The 14,571-nt window shown below is 37.6% G+C and overlaps 1 protein-coding gene across 1 annotated transcript; it reads right to left on the reverse strand.

Moving 5' to 3' along the window:
* Positions 1 to 3,562: 3,562 nt before the first annotated feature.
* LOC132557495 (uncharacterized) lies at positions 3,563 to 4,783 on the reverse strand. The gene has a single exon (XM_060221985.1). The coding sequence runs from the start codon at positions 4,781 to 4,783 to the stop codon at positions 3,563 to 3,565; it is 1,221 nt and encodes a 406-aa protein (XP_060077968.1).
* Between the last annotated feature and the right edge of the window lie 9,788 nt (positions 4,784 to 14,571).

Consider the following 14,571-nt stretch of genomic DNA (forward strand, 5'->3'; position numbering starts at 1 on the left):
ATGTGGGACCCACAATAATTCATACATTACCGCTCGTAGCGATGACATTGCGCATGCGCATATTCCGCGTGTGTAAACATGGCAGACACAGTACAGACGTTCATCAGTCGCTTCCTTTTTTTCCAATCATACATCAGGCCAATTCTGAATTCTTACGTTATAATTGTGCGTCGTATCGTTTCTGAACTAATTATTCCTTCTAATAATTTCCCAACAACTGAATGTTTATGACAGGAATACCTCAAGTCTTCGCAAACAATGTTTGTAAACAAAAACTTACCGTAGATATATCTGCATGTGCTTCCTCTATAAGTAGAAACCTCAACTCTCGCGAGATCAGGTCATGAACTTTCCGAAGTGGTTCGGCAACAATCGTAATTTCGATGGCGGTGTGTTTAAAATGGAGGTGTGTTTACAAATAGCGAGTTTCAACTGCTCATATATCAATACTTTATGCACAAAGTCATGGTAACTATGGTTTGAATAACTTAATTTTAACTACATCTTAGAGAATATCTCAATAATTATGTGTGATTCTACACTTAATTTTTGGTGAATGTTACGTATATTGGGGCTTTAAGCAGTGACGCAATAAGCATAGGTTATTCAAATAAACATGGCCGCGTGTTCTGCGTGTGTGCCAGTGGGTTTTATGTGCATTTACATATCTGTCCGTTTCGCCACGTTATATCACATAAATAAAGTTCGAGAGAATAAATGAAAGATGTACAGTATAAACAGTGAGTAGTGTCTTGAATTGTCCAAATCACACCAGTTCACTACGAGCTCTAGTTCCTAACTTATAATCTGGTACGAGGGCTGATTGATAAGTTTTGAGCCTCATTTTACTTTTGGTGGACATAAGGCATTTTTTCAACATAATTCCCCTCCAGTATATATACACTTTTCCAGCAATGCTTATGGAACTCAATGCCACTTTTAAAGAAGTAATTTTCTTGACCGTTCCGAATGTCCTCCACTGCATTTGTGACGTCATCATCTGACTGGAGTGGATACCGGAATTTTTTTTTTCAATTTTAGAAATAGATGAAAGTCTGATGGAGCGAGATAATGCGAATAATGTGGATGCTCAATCAATTCAAAGCCAAATTGTTAATGGCAACCAAGGCAATGTAAGACTTGTAAACAGGGGCATTGTTCTGGTGAAACACTCACATTTAATGAGTTTTCCGCGGCGCTTGAGTTCAATATTTTCTCTTAACTGCCTAAGAGGTGATGCATTATATGTGCCATTGATTGTTTGTTCTTTTTGCCGATGATTTACTATCATAATACCATCACCATCCATGAAAACCGAGATCATAACCTTCACAGCTGATGGAACAGTCTTTGCCTTTTTTGTTGTAGTGAACCAGGGTGCTTCTAATGTTTAGACAGTTGTTTGGTCCCTGGGTTGAAATTATGGTCCTTATTTTCCTCCATAGTCACAAAGTTCCGCACAAAGTTAGCCTGATCTGTCTGTATTCTCAAATGAAATTACAGATACAGTGTAGTGTCTGTATACCTATGCCTGTCTTTAGTGTGACTTCTCTGTCCCTGTAACTATAAAACTACAACCTTTTTACACTATTTCAGAGACCTGATGACCGGATGGAACAGTATCCTACAGGACCTCTTCAATGTATTTAGGGATGAAAGCAAGTCAGCCAAGAGCGATAATTTCTATAAGTATTTGAATAGTCTATTGGAACATGATATATAGCAGAAGACGCTTAAAATTCTTCCAGAACACCTGATCTTATTCTTCTTGTACTTGTTTTAGAAGTCTCCATGTAAATCTTTGTGTTGTTCATGTTTTGTCCTAGTTTTATTGAATTTGAGTTTGGGTTATAATTATGCTGACATGTTGGTATTTTTTTTCTACCCGTGTGATATACCCTGGGCGTTTCTCATGGAACGCACCAGTCAGAAAATCGACAGTGAAGTCATAAATCAGGTAATTAATTACATAATAATTGGAAATGACACCACAAAATGTTTGCCTTTCTTTGATATTTTTCTCCCACAATTTCACTGTAATTTATGTGATCAACTGTTTTGTAATTTTGTCTTAATTTCATATGAAATTAATTTATGGTATCTAAGTCACGCACTGAATGTCATTTATGGTATCTAAGTCACGCGATGGATGTCATTTATGGTAACTAAGTCACGCACTGAATGTCATTTATGGTATCTGAGTCACAAGCTGAATGTCATTTATTGTATCTAAGTCACGCGATGAATGTCATTTATGGTATCTAAGTGAAACGCTGAATGTCATTTATAGTATCTAAGTCACACGCAGAATGTCATTTAGGGTATCTAAGTCACACGCAGAATGTCATTTATGGTATCTAAGTCACGCGATGAATGTCATTTATGGTATCTAAGTCACGCGCTGAATGTCATTAATGGTATCTAAGTCACGCGATGAATGTCATTTATGGTATCTAAGTCACGCGCTGAATGTCATTTATGGTATCTAAGTGACGCGCTGAATGTCATTTATGGTATCTGAGTCACATTTCTTTCCGGTTACGTCGTATGTTTAGTGGCAATACTGAAAAATTGTAAATATTCTGGTTTGAAATGGTTTCTCTATGGTATGATTATTTACATGAAATCCAACATTCCTGTAAAATTAGCGTGTGTGTGTGTGAGGATGTGTTTTGTAGCCCTAAAAATCTCAACAAAGCGGTGAGTGATATCTGGATTTAATATGAAAAATTCAAATGAAAAGGTGTTAGAATGTCAATTTTTCTGGATATGGTTAGAAAATGGCCCTTCTTAACATCATTACCGGTATAATCCTGAAGTAATCGAACACCCCCTTAACAAAAAATACGCATGCAAGTCGTACGTCATGGAATATGCGTACTTTTAAGACAGAATCTAATGGAATAAGGTTTTCACCCACCGAGGTTGCAGTTCATATATTTTACTAGAGTGACATCCAATTATTAGTGCACGAACATACATGTGATCTGATATACCTTTTAACATATAGAACTGTGTGGACGGGAAGCCTTTTAGTACAGAATCTGAAGTTGTAGGAATGGGAAGAACATTGAAATTGAACAATAAAAAAACAACACTGATAATGCATTTTTAAACAAAATGCTAATAAATCATTTGGTAAACATTGTACCTGTAGCTGAGCTTACTCCGACCCTGCTGTTAATGCTGTTTTACCATCGTAACGTTATACAAAATATGTTGACAGAATTATTATAGAATTGTAACATATTGCCTAAGACACTTAGATATATAGCTAAATGCATCATGGTTTTGATCTCGGCTTTTCGTGAGAGTGAACTGGTTATGTTTTAATGTGTTCAGGTTTACCTACCCGAGACAAAGTAAAGTGTAACTTTTGAAAGCAGTTTACTTGACACACAACAAACAACTACAGGAGTGAATAGTTCTGTTTACTTTCTGTAGAAGGAACACCTCATTATTTACAAATGATATAACTTAAAATTAATTTGAAACAGACAACAAATCTGTGAAGTGCAAAAACTTTAAATGATAATTTTCGACACATACCAATATATAACAACTACACTTGACTCATTCGGTAAGTTCTGCCTGTATCTGACTTAGCAGGGGAGAAAGAAGCTGATGGTTGGATCTCGGCTTCACCTGGTCCACTCTCAGGGGATACCTGTGACGAAGCAGTGACGGGCTCGTGCTCTGGTGTTCTTCCACTTTGTTCGAAATCAACATTAGAAATCCCTAAGTCAAACGTTTCAAGTTCTTCAATGTTTGTTGGCCCGTTTCTGCGACTGCTCTCCCGCAGTCTCATTGGGAAGGAACTGGAGGATAGCTCCCGTATCATGCTGTCACGTCTCCGAATATCACGCAATATAAAACCACAAAAAATAGGTGTAGTGACGGGCTGACTCCAGGCAGTAATTGTCAGAATTCTATACATTTTACGAGACTCGCTGAATCCGGGGTCGAATATAGTGAGGAAAAACAACGGATACCAAAACAGTGCAAATGACGTTACCATGGAAATAAACATTAAAACTCTTCTCAAATGAAACTGTAAATGTGATTTTCGGTACTTTTCGTTTTTAAATTGTTGGTAATTTACTGCGGGTTCCGGCTGACCCTCACTTTCGAAGTCACCACTTAAGGATTTGTGTATATAGCTCCATCGTGCTTCCTTAGTTAGCACAGTTATTCTTCTATAGATTTGGAAGAAACTTGTCAGTGCGAGAATTATCGCCATGGAAACCAAAGTAATCCATAAGAGATGTAATACAAAGCCGTTCGGAACTCCATAAAGGAACATGCAATTTCCAGTGGCCTGGATAAATGTTGTGTTGGAAGGAATTATTGCTACTCCGAGGTTAAGTAAAAGGCTCATGAACCAGATGATAAGTATCCCGAAAAATATACAAGGCCTATCTCCTTTCTTGTTTTTATCGTCAGTTTGACTCAATTCGTATTCTTCGTTTACAACGAGTGCCAGTAAATTATACGCCGACGTTGTCATTATAAACACGTACGAGGATCCAATAAAACTGCAGTATGGTATTTCAACTGATGTCCACAAACTGTAAGCATATGGGAAACAGTAGAGCGACTTCAGAAGGTCAAGAAAACAGTGGTGGCACAGAATCGCCATGGACGTTTTCCTGTACCTCGGGTTGAAAATAATAATTGTCATAGCTCCAAGGTTTCCAATAGTGCAGAAAAGGGCGATTGCAAATAGAGTTATCGCTCCTGAATTCGCTGTTTCAAGAGATATGGCTGTGACGTTAGTATCCATCACTCCTTCAGCATCTACAAAAAATGATATTGTTATTAGTGACAAGGAAATTAAATGACGGGGAGAAAGTTTGGATTAATAGAACCTATATATATATAACATATTTATAACCTATATAAAACCCAGCGCTACACGCCTGGAACGGACAACAAGAGACACCAGGAGCCTTTTTTTTTTACCACGGATGACACTTGTCAAGAATAAACATAAAGAATGGCGAAGTACCGTAATTCCCTTAGTAAGTTATCTGAGGAGAGGAAGTCCGCAATATCATCATGGTTTCTGTATAAAATCACAAAAAAGTGATAAAATATACATTTCAAATTAGTGACAGGAAATAACACATTTAAAGTTACTTCAAAGATAAAGGAACGACTAGCATACTTATAATGTCTAAGATAATGTCCCTCCAAACGTCACAAGAAGTTAAATACTAAGTAAAGCTATGTAAATTATCTCTAGCCATTTATCAATGTAATACAGGGTGTAATTTACAGAACTTTCGGACAAGGCAACTTAACATATATTCCAAGTGCAGTCTCTTTCTTGTGTTTTATCAAATTAAACAATCGAAATAAAACATGGACTGACATTGCTCCTTGCATAAATGTTAAGATGGCTTGCCATAGAAAAACCGTAAACAAGAAACTGCGTCCTGTTGATAAGGTAAATAGACATGACCTCTATCGATACGTACTCGCGTCCTAAATGACTTTCTCGTCTTAAATTAGTCCACAGTCTATTTCACCGATAGGGTGTCATTTTTCATATCCTTCTTCGTACTTAAACAACGATACAATGATATCCAGTGATATCGATTAACATAACATTGTGATGTTTCCTGCTCGCACCGAGAATAAAATCAATCATTATTTTATACTTTTGATAAAATTTGCAGATGGCCCCTTGTGAATATATTTGTCTGTGCCGCATGTAACTCAAATAGACAAGAAGTATTTATTATGATTGGCGCGTCTTTATTGCTCCGTGCGGACGTCATTCATTAAAAGGACATGTGCAATATGATACTTTTCCGCAGTTATGGCGTAACTTAGTGTTATGTGGAACACAGATCTACTAAAAGATGTCGTGTTATTACCGAGAATGCAAAGCAGTGGTTTTTTACATCTATGTTTGGAATTTAAAGATACGCCAGATAAAAAATGCTAGATTTCGCAAGCAATATTTCCATATAGATAGACCCGTCATTGTCGTAAATCAAATTTCCTTTTCCAGTGTTTTTTATGGAAATGAATTCATTTTATTCTATGGAGTACAATACATATACAAATCGATCAAACCTTGCGCGAGAAACACGGGGAGGAAATTCACAACAGCAAGTATATGTTTTCCTTTAAGACACTGAATGGGAGTCTGTGTTAGTATGTTTTTGATTGATCACATTTTTGGAGACCACTAAGAAGACAGAACACACTAGGATATAGTTCTAACGAAGGCAGAGATCCTTAGATCATGTTTTATACCATAAGTAGTTTGAATCGCCGGAAAGAAATCCTGGATCAGAATCAGGACAGAGGGTCCCATCAATCATGCATTAGAGTTACACAGAAATATTAGTAATGGTCCGTATACACGAACCTACACGCGATAACGGAACGCAGTAAAACTATATCGACTACGTATCGTGATTACAGACTTGTCACATTGATCGCCACAGCAGAAATGTACAATCGGGGCCTCTACCTATCCAATGTAGATCTTATTTAACTTTACAAATAAAAAGTACGCATTGAAACAAAGAACACAACTTGTAACATGTATATATGTAGTTACTTTATAACGATTAACACAGAAAAAAAACTCCCAAGACGGTCACGATCAAAAACGATATAGAGACACCAATATCCATCAGACAAAACACCAGCAAGACATGGCGTGCCACAAATACAATCAGGAGAAAAAAAACAACAACAGGACCAAGCTTGACACCAAAACAAACAGGAGAGGACCAACAACAACATGACATGGCATGACACAAAAACAAACAGGAGAGGACAAACAACAACATGACATGGCATGACAAAAACAATCAGGAGAGGACAAACAAAAACATGACATGGCATGACACAAAAACAATCAGGAGAGGAAAACAACAACATGACATGGCATGACACAAAAACAATCAGGAGAGGACAAACAACAACATGACATGGCATGACACAAAAACAATCAGGAGAGGACAAACAACAACATGACATGGCGTGACACCAAAACAAACAGGAGAAACAAAACACCAACACGACATGGCGTGACACCAAAACAATCAGGAGAGGACAAACAACAACATGACATGGCGTGACACCAAAACAAACAGGAGAGGACAAAACGAACAACAGGACCTAGCTTGACACAAAAACAACAGAAGAGGACAAAAAACAACAGGACCTGACGTACAATGTAACACCAAAACAAACAGGAGAAACAAAACACCAACACGACATGGCGTGACACCAAAACAATCAGGAGAGGACAAACAACAACATGACATGGCGTGACACCAAAACAAACAGGAGACACAAAACACCAACACGACATGGCGTGACACCAAAACAATCAGAAGAGGACAAACAACAACATGACATGGCGTGACACCAAAACAAACAGGAGACACAAAACACCAACACGACATGGCGTGACACCAAAACAATCAGGAGAGGACAAACAACAACATGACATGGCGTGACACCAAAACAAACAGGAGACACAAAACACCAACACGACATGGCGTGACACCAAAACAATCAGAAGAGGACAAACAACAACATGACATGGCGTGACACCAAAACAATCAGGAGAGACAAAACACCAACAAGACCTGACGTACAATGTAACACCAGAGCAAACAGGAGACACAAAACACCAAAAGGACATAGCATGACACCAAAACAAACAGGAGAAACAAAACACCAACACGACATGGCGTGACACCAAAACAAACAGGAGACACAAAACACCAAAAGGACCTGGCATGACACCAAAACAAACAGGAGAAACAAAACAATAACATGACATGGCGTGACACCAAAACAAACAGGAGAAACAAAACACCAACACGACATGGCGTGACACCAAAACAAACAGGAGACACAAAACACCAAAAGGACAAACAGGAGTATGCATGCGCATTGGCCGTTCGATGCGATTATCACAGAAGGCATATCATTTACAATACTTAGGTCTGTTGGTATAACTTATTTAGTCATTTGACATAGAAATATTGATAGAGTATAGTTATTTTACAAGCCATTGACAAATTAACAACTTTCAACACAAAAACCGAACAGCGTGATTCTCAGGACCATTTTTCCACCTGATGTAAGCGACATCAGAATGCTTTAATTGACCTTCTTAATGATACAGGAATAAAAGGATTTCAATTGTCACTGCGAAATTCTTAAACAAGTTTGACTGAAGCCACGGTATTTACATCACAGCATATTGTTACATCCTAAGGCTAACAGTGGGTCAATGTATGCTGTAGAGACCTAAAATGAAGGTCTTTACTGGAATGATAGCACCATTTAATTACATAAACGTGTACAATAATCAGTGTCCGAGGAAGACAATAGATCAGCTGTCAGCCAAAATAAACAGCCATTTGATGTTCAATCAAGAATTACTCGTTATTTCCCTCGTGATGGTGCTGATAGCAGGCCAATCGATTATCTACCGTACCAGTATGGCGAATGGAGATGGGGAGATTTATTTGATGGAGAAAACCAAACCTCCCATAATATATCTGATGATATGAACGAGACAAGGGATTAATATAGGGACGTTGCGATACAAAAGGTCTATAGGGATCAGTACTACATGAAGGTTTTAGAAAGAGACAAGGGCAACAACATCTTAAGTTTGTATTTCTGGAAAGTTGATGAGGAGTTAGAAGGAACATGCGTATCTTATCACGATTGAGCACGTGATGGGTTTTATTCCCATAAAAAGAAACCGTTATGTGTAAATTATGTAAACAGAAATATGACGCTTCGTCTTATTGTAGCAATTTTGAGCTTAGAAACTAGAACATTTGTATCGATACATTTGCATTATTGAAAACAGCGGTTCGAAGGATTGTACAAGGGATACAAAACGGAACAGTATCTTTTAGATTTTAAGTACAGTAGAACCATAAAAGTAATCAAACCGATAATAAAGCCTTTCGATGCCTCTCCAGCGAAACCAGGGTGTACAAAATCAAAATGTATGATATATAATTCAATAGTAATTCATTTGTTTTCGTTTCTCACTATCTACGCGGTCTGACAGGTTATGAGGATGTATTTTTTAAAGCATTGCCCTTTTCTGTCCAACCTTAAGGATTGAAAGACATGTATTACCATCTACAGGTCCTTTGCGATTTATGGTTGAAATATTACATTGGAAAATAGACAACATAAATTAACTCCATTCTATCTACGATGATTTTAAGAATAGAAAAGTGTGATTTACAAGTTAGCTTGACAAATGACAAAGTTGAGATTAGAAACTATTGCATGTTTGACAAGTCAGCCTCTTGGAAACTAAACAACAATCTCCCGGTTTATTCTGCAAAGCTCTTCAGAGACATGAATTTCATAGCACATAGTACGACAGGGGTTGGTTTATTTGAACAGCTTATATATTTGCGAGTTGTAGAAATCACAAACCATTTCCTTGGGATATCAACTTTGGGAAATACTCAATAAACAATATCTTAACCAAGTTGCTATCCACACAGTAGCTTTTTTCGGTTCTTGAATTCTGATATCTAATTGAGATATCATATATCCTATTCTCGTATCCATCATCTGAAGAACGAAATAAAACATGGTAAAATGTCACAGTAGATCGGCATTGTAATTTTATTTATACTAAAGTTACAATTTTTAGGCGTGTAAACAAACACGTTTGAACACATAATTGACATTATTTCTATACGTAGAAGTCATATTTATCTTTTTAGTAGTGACATTTCTGTCACTTATCCATTCACTGTATCGATGTTTTCGTATTATAGATTGCCTAATTGCTCGTTCGTTTTCATATCTCGATTTTTTTCTAACCTTTTGAAACGGAATGACGGTTAAAAAGGAATGCCTTTAAGAAAGGACCCATTCTAATATTTGTTATTCTTGTGTTTGTTTACAGTCTGTAAATACCTGAACAGCTGTTATTCAGGTTTCGATTGTAGCCTTGTTATTCTTAAGTCGTACATGACTTTTAATTACAATGTATATATAGTGTGTTAATCACGTGAACAGAACAAAAATAGCCTAATTAAGGAATGACCGACACATCTCTTCTCAAGAATCCACGTCACGCCGTAATGCAGTTATAGTGTGTCTCGTGGCCTCGCTTTAAATTTGTATACTAAATAAGTACCGTTTCGTAAAATAATCTAATAAAAATAGTCACAGATGTCGCATTTCATGTTCTTAATACCAACACCCCGTAAGTAATTGTGCAGAACTATGTTGTAACGCGTTTGTGTTAGACTACAGTAATTAAGTTAGTCACTGTTTTATCTCGTCACCTAAACATACACAGGATAACACTATCGAAACATAATCCGTTATTTCATAATTGACATTTTATAATGCACGTCTCTAAATTAACACAATAGGAATTATTTTATGACTCTCGTGTAGAATTCTAAATTAACACAGTAAACACAAATATGTGACTTTTTTTATTAGTTTCAAACTCTACATAATTATCACGACTATTGTTACTTTAGCTTATGCCTCTGATTTCGTCAGATTATTTTCATCTTGTTAACGTATTAAATTAGCGTCGTTTTAATCAGATGCATTAAAACTGCATTGAAACTTTTTGAAATACAACTTCTTTTAAGGATTCTTTAAATTTCAGTATTGTTTGGTGAGTCGGGGTGGTAACAAAACTATTTAATAAAAAGGCCATGTACTATCGTAAAAATCTAATCCACATATTGAGAAACACGTGTGTACACACAGCTTCATTTGGAAACTTTGAAAAATAAGTGTTTAATGCATAGCTGAATGAATGACTTCAGTAACGTTTTATATCAGTTTAGAGAGAAAAAAAAGTAGCTTCCGTCATACCGTCAGGTTTAGGAACAAATAATCTTAGTAAATCGGCTGGTCGATTTGTCTTGTAAGAAAATGCCACTTCATTTGTAGTTTTCTGTGAAAATCGTCTGGGCCTATTCTAATAATGACGAATTCGAGAGCATGTAGAAGTAGACACATAATGGCGCCAGTCATAACCCACACCGGGTCAAAGGTTATTAATAGAAAGGGATTCGTTATACCACAACAATCCTGTACTGAACCATTCGTTATACCACAACAATCCTGCATTGAACCATTCGTTATACCACAACAATCCTGTATCGAACCATTCGTTATACCACAACAATCCTGTACTGAACCATTCGTTATACCTCAACAATCCTGTACTGAACCATTCGTTGCCACAACAATCCTGTATTGAACCATTCGTTATACCACAAGCACCCTGTACTGAACCATTCGTTATACCACAACAGTCCTGTACTGAAGCATTCGTTATACCACGAGCACCCTGTACTGAAGCATTCGTTATACCGCAAGCACCCTGTACTGAAGCATTCGTTATACCACAAGCACCCTGTACTGAAGCATTCGTTATACCACAACAATCCTGTACTGAAGCATTCGTTATACCTCAACAATCCTGTACTGAACCATTCGTTATACCTCAACAATCCTGTACTGAAGCATTCGTTATACCACAACAATCCTGTACTGAACCATTCGTTATACCACAACAATCCTGTACTGAAGCATTTGTTATACCACAACAATCCTGTACTGAACCATTTGTTATACCACAACAATCCTGTACTGAACCATTCGTTATACCACAACAATCCTGTACTGAACCATTCGTTATACCACAACAATCCTGTACTGAACCATTCGTTCCACGTCGTCAACTTGTTTTCCGATTTATCCTCAGTGCCACATCTTTGCCAACAAAACAGATTGATATAAATCAATTAACTGTTATTGTGTTTATTTTATTGATTTATCCTATAACAATTCTTAAAATTACATTAATTTTAATAACGTCGATAAAGAAATCGTTTCCAAAAGCATTTTTATTAGCTTTTGCAAAACAGGTTTTTGCAAGTAATCATCGGAACACTGACGATACCTCCGAGTATGTTCCCTAGATAGGTAGAATAGCGGGTGGATGCGTTCATTAAGAGAGTTTCACACTTAAACTGAATTTGATTAGTGTATTTGATTTGATAAAAAAGCTGAATTGATCGTCAGATGTATTGATATTTTTAATAAGAAAAGCAAATACACTCAGGAATATGGATTTTTTACGGTCTGTGTTAATCATGTTAACAGTAGACATCGTAGTTTTACAGTCCACACTACTTGTCACGCTATACAGAAATTATTACTTCAGTACTCAAATGGTTGTACTGGCAACTACACGATTCCGTGTAAATACGCACAACTACACACGCAGACGTTTTCATCTGTATGATATGAACAGTGTATGTAACAAACCGTTGCTCCAAGTGATAAATACAGTGTAGAACCCATTGTTTCACAGAATCGTTCTATTATTAGAACGCTTTAACCATTATTCGTTTAGGTTTTTAATTTGGTACTATACGTTGGCTGGTAATTATCATTTCGTTCCGAACAACTGCATGCTCAGAAAAATAAGTCCGATAAAATAGACAAACTGGCATCTAAGTGAGTTTTTCCTTCAAAAAAGTATCATTATCCTATTAGAAAGTGTTTGTCAACACAAACGCGAGATACTCCTTTCTAGAACACAAGCGATTGTTTGTAAGTGCGTCACACACGTGAAATCGAGTCGATCGAACACTATAATAATATATCAAATTAATTAATTAAATATATTAAAGATAGATACAAATTTTCTATCGCGATTGTTACCAAATCAACAGATGTTAAAACCGGTTTTACATTCGGATCTTGTCCACATTTTTGTGGTGTTCGCCACGTATGTTACCGCGATGTTTTATTCTGGAGGAGTGTTGTGATTATACAGGTAATCCACAGCGAATCGACCAATATTTTCAAGGTTTTGAAGTAAAAAGAAGATGAAAAGCGTTTTCTGTGTTGAATCTTTTCACATGCGGACCTATAGGTAACAGTATATTTGTACAGGCGTTGTCTCACAGACATACAAGTGATCATAAATCTGTTTGTGATGAAAGTTTAAAGCCTTTTTGAAAATTAAGCATGAAAAACAACTTGGCGTTTTAAGATAAATTAATTGACTGAAAAAAAGGCATTAAGAACTAGTACCTAAACCACAAAACTGATTAAGTCACCGTATTTTATCTCACCTATTCTTCCAGCTTCATCTTATATGACAAATTAATTAAGATTATCCGATAATAACTGCCATTCTTCTGATATCTCAGTGTAATGAACAATTCTCCTGTCTCAGTGTACTGAACCATTCCCCTCTCTCAGTGTACTGAACTTTTCCGATCTCTCAGTATACTGAACAATGCCCCTCTCTCAGTGTACTGAACTTTCCCCTGTCTCAGTGTACTGAACTTTTCCGATCGCTCAGTATACTGAACAATGCCCCTCTCTCAGTGTACTGAACTTTCCCCTGTCTCAGTGTACTGAACTTTTCCCCTCTCTCAGTGTACTGAACAATTCTCCTCTCTCAGTCTACTGAACAATTCCCCTCTCTCAGTGTACTGAACAATTCCCCTCTTTCAGTGTACTGAACTTTCCCCCTCTCTCAGTGTCCTGAACTTTCCCCCTCTCTCAGTGTACTGAACTTTTCCCCTGTCTCAGTGTACTGAACTTTTCCGATCTCTCAGTATACTGAATAATGCCACTCTCTCAGTGTACTGAACTTTCCCCCTCTCTCAGTGTACTGAACTTTCCCCCTCTCTCAGTGTACTGAACTTTCCCCCTCTCTCAGTGTTCTGAATTTTCTTCCTCTCTCTGTATACTGAACTTCCCCCCTGTCTCTGTATACTGAACTTCCCCCTCTCTCTGTATACTGAACTTCCCCTCTGTCTCTGTATACTGAACTTCCCCTGTCTCTTATACTGAACTTCCACCTCTCTCTGTATACTGAACTTCCCCCTCTCTCTGTATACTGAACTTTCCCCCTCTCTCTGTATACTGAACTTCCACCTCTCTCTGTATACTGAACTTCCCCCTCTCTCTGTATACTGAACTTCCCCCCTGTCTCTGTATACTTAACGTCCCCCCTGTCTCTGTATACTGAACTTCCCCCTCTCTCTGTATATTGAACTTCCCCCTGTCTCTGTATACTGAACTTCCCCCCTCTCTCTGTATACTTAACTTCCCCCCTCTCTCTGTATACTGAACTTCCCCCCCGTCTCTGTATACTGAACTTCCCCGCTGTCTCTGTACACTGAACTCCCCCCTTGTCTCTGTATACTGAACTTCCCCCTCTCTCTGTATACTGAACTTCCCCCCTGTCTCTGTATACTGAACTTCCCCCCTGTCTCTGTATACTGAACTTCCCCCCTGTCTCTGTATACTGAACTTCCCCCTGTCTCTGTATACTGAACTTCCCCCTCTTTCTGTATACTGAACTTCCCCTCTGTCTCTGTATACTGAACTTCCCCCCTCTCTCTGTATACTGAACTTTCCCCCTGTCTCTGTATACTGAACTTCCCCCCTGTCTCTGTATACTGAACTTCCCTCCTGTCTCTGTATACTGAACTTCCCCCCTGTCTCTGTATACTAAACTTCCCCCCTCTCTCTCCCCCCTCTCTC

The sequence above is a fragment of the Ylistrum balloti genome, unplaced genomic scaffold (genome assembly GCF_031769215.1).
Source record: "Ylistrum balloti isolate Yb309-2 unplaced genomic scaffold, AGI_CSIRO_Ybal_v1 Utg370680, whole genome shotgun sequence".
NCBI lineage: Eukaryota > Metazoa > Mollusca > Bivalvia > Pectinida > Pectinidae > Ylistrum > Ylistrum balloti.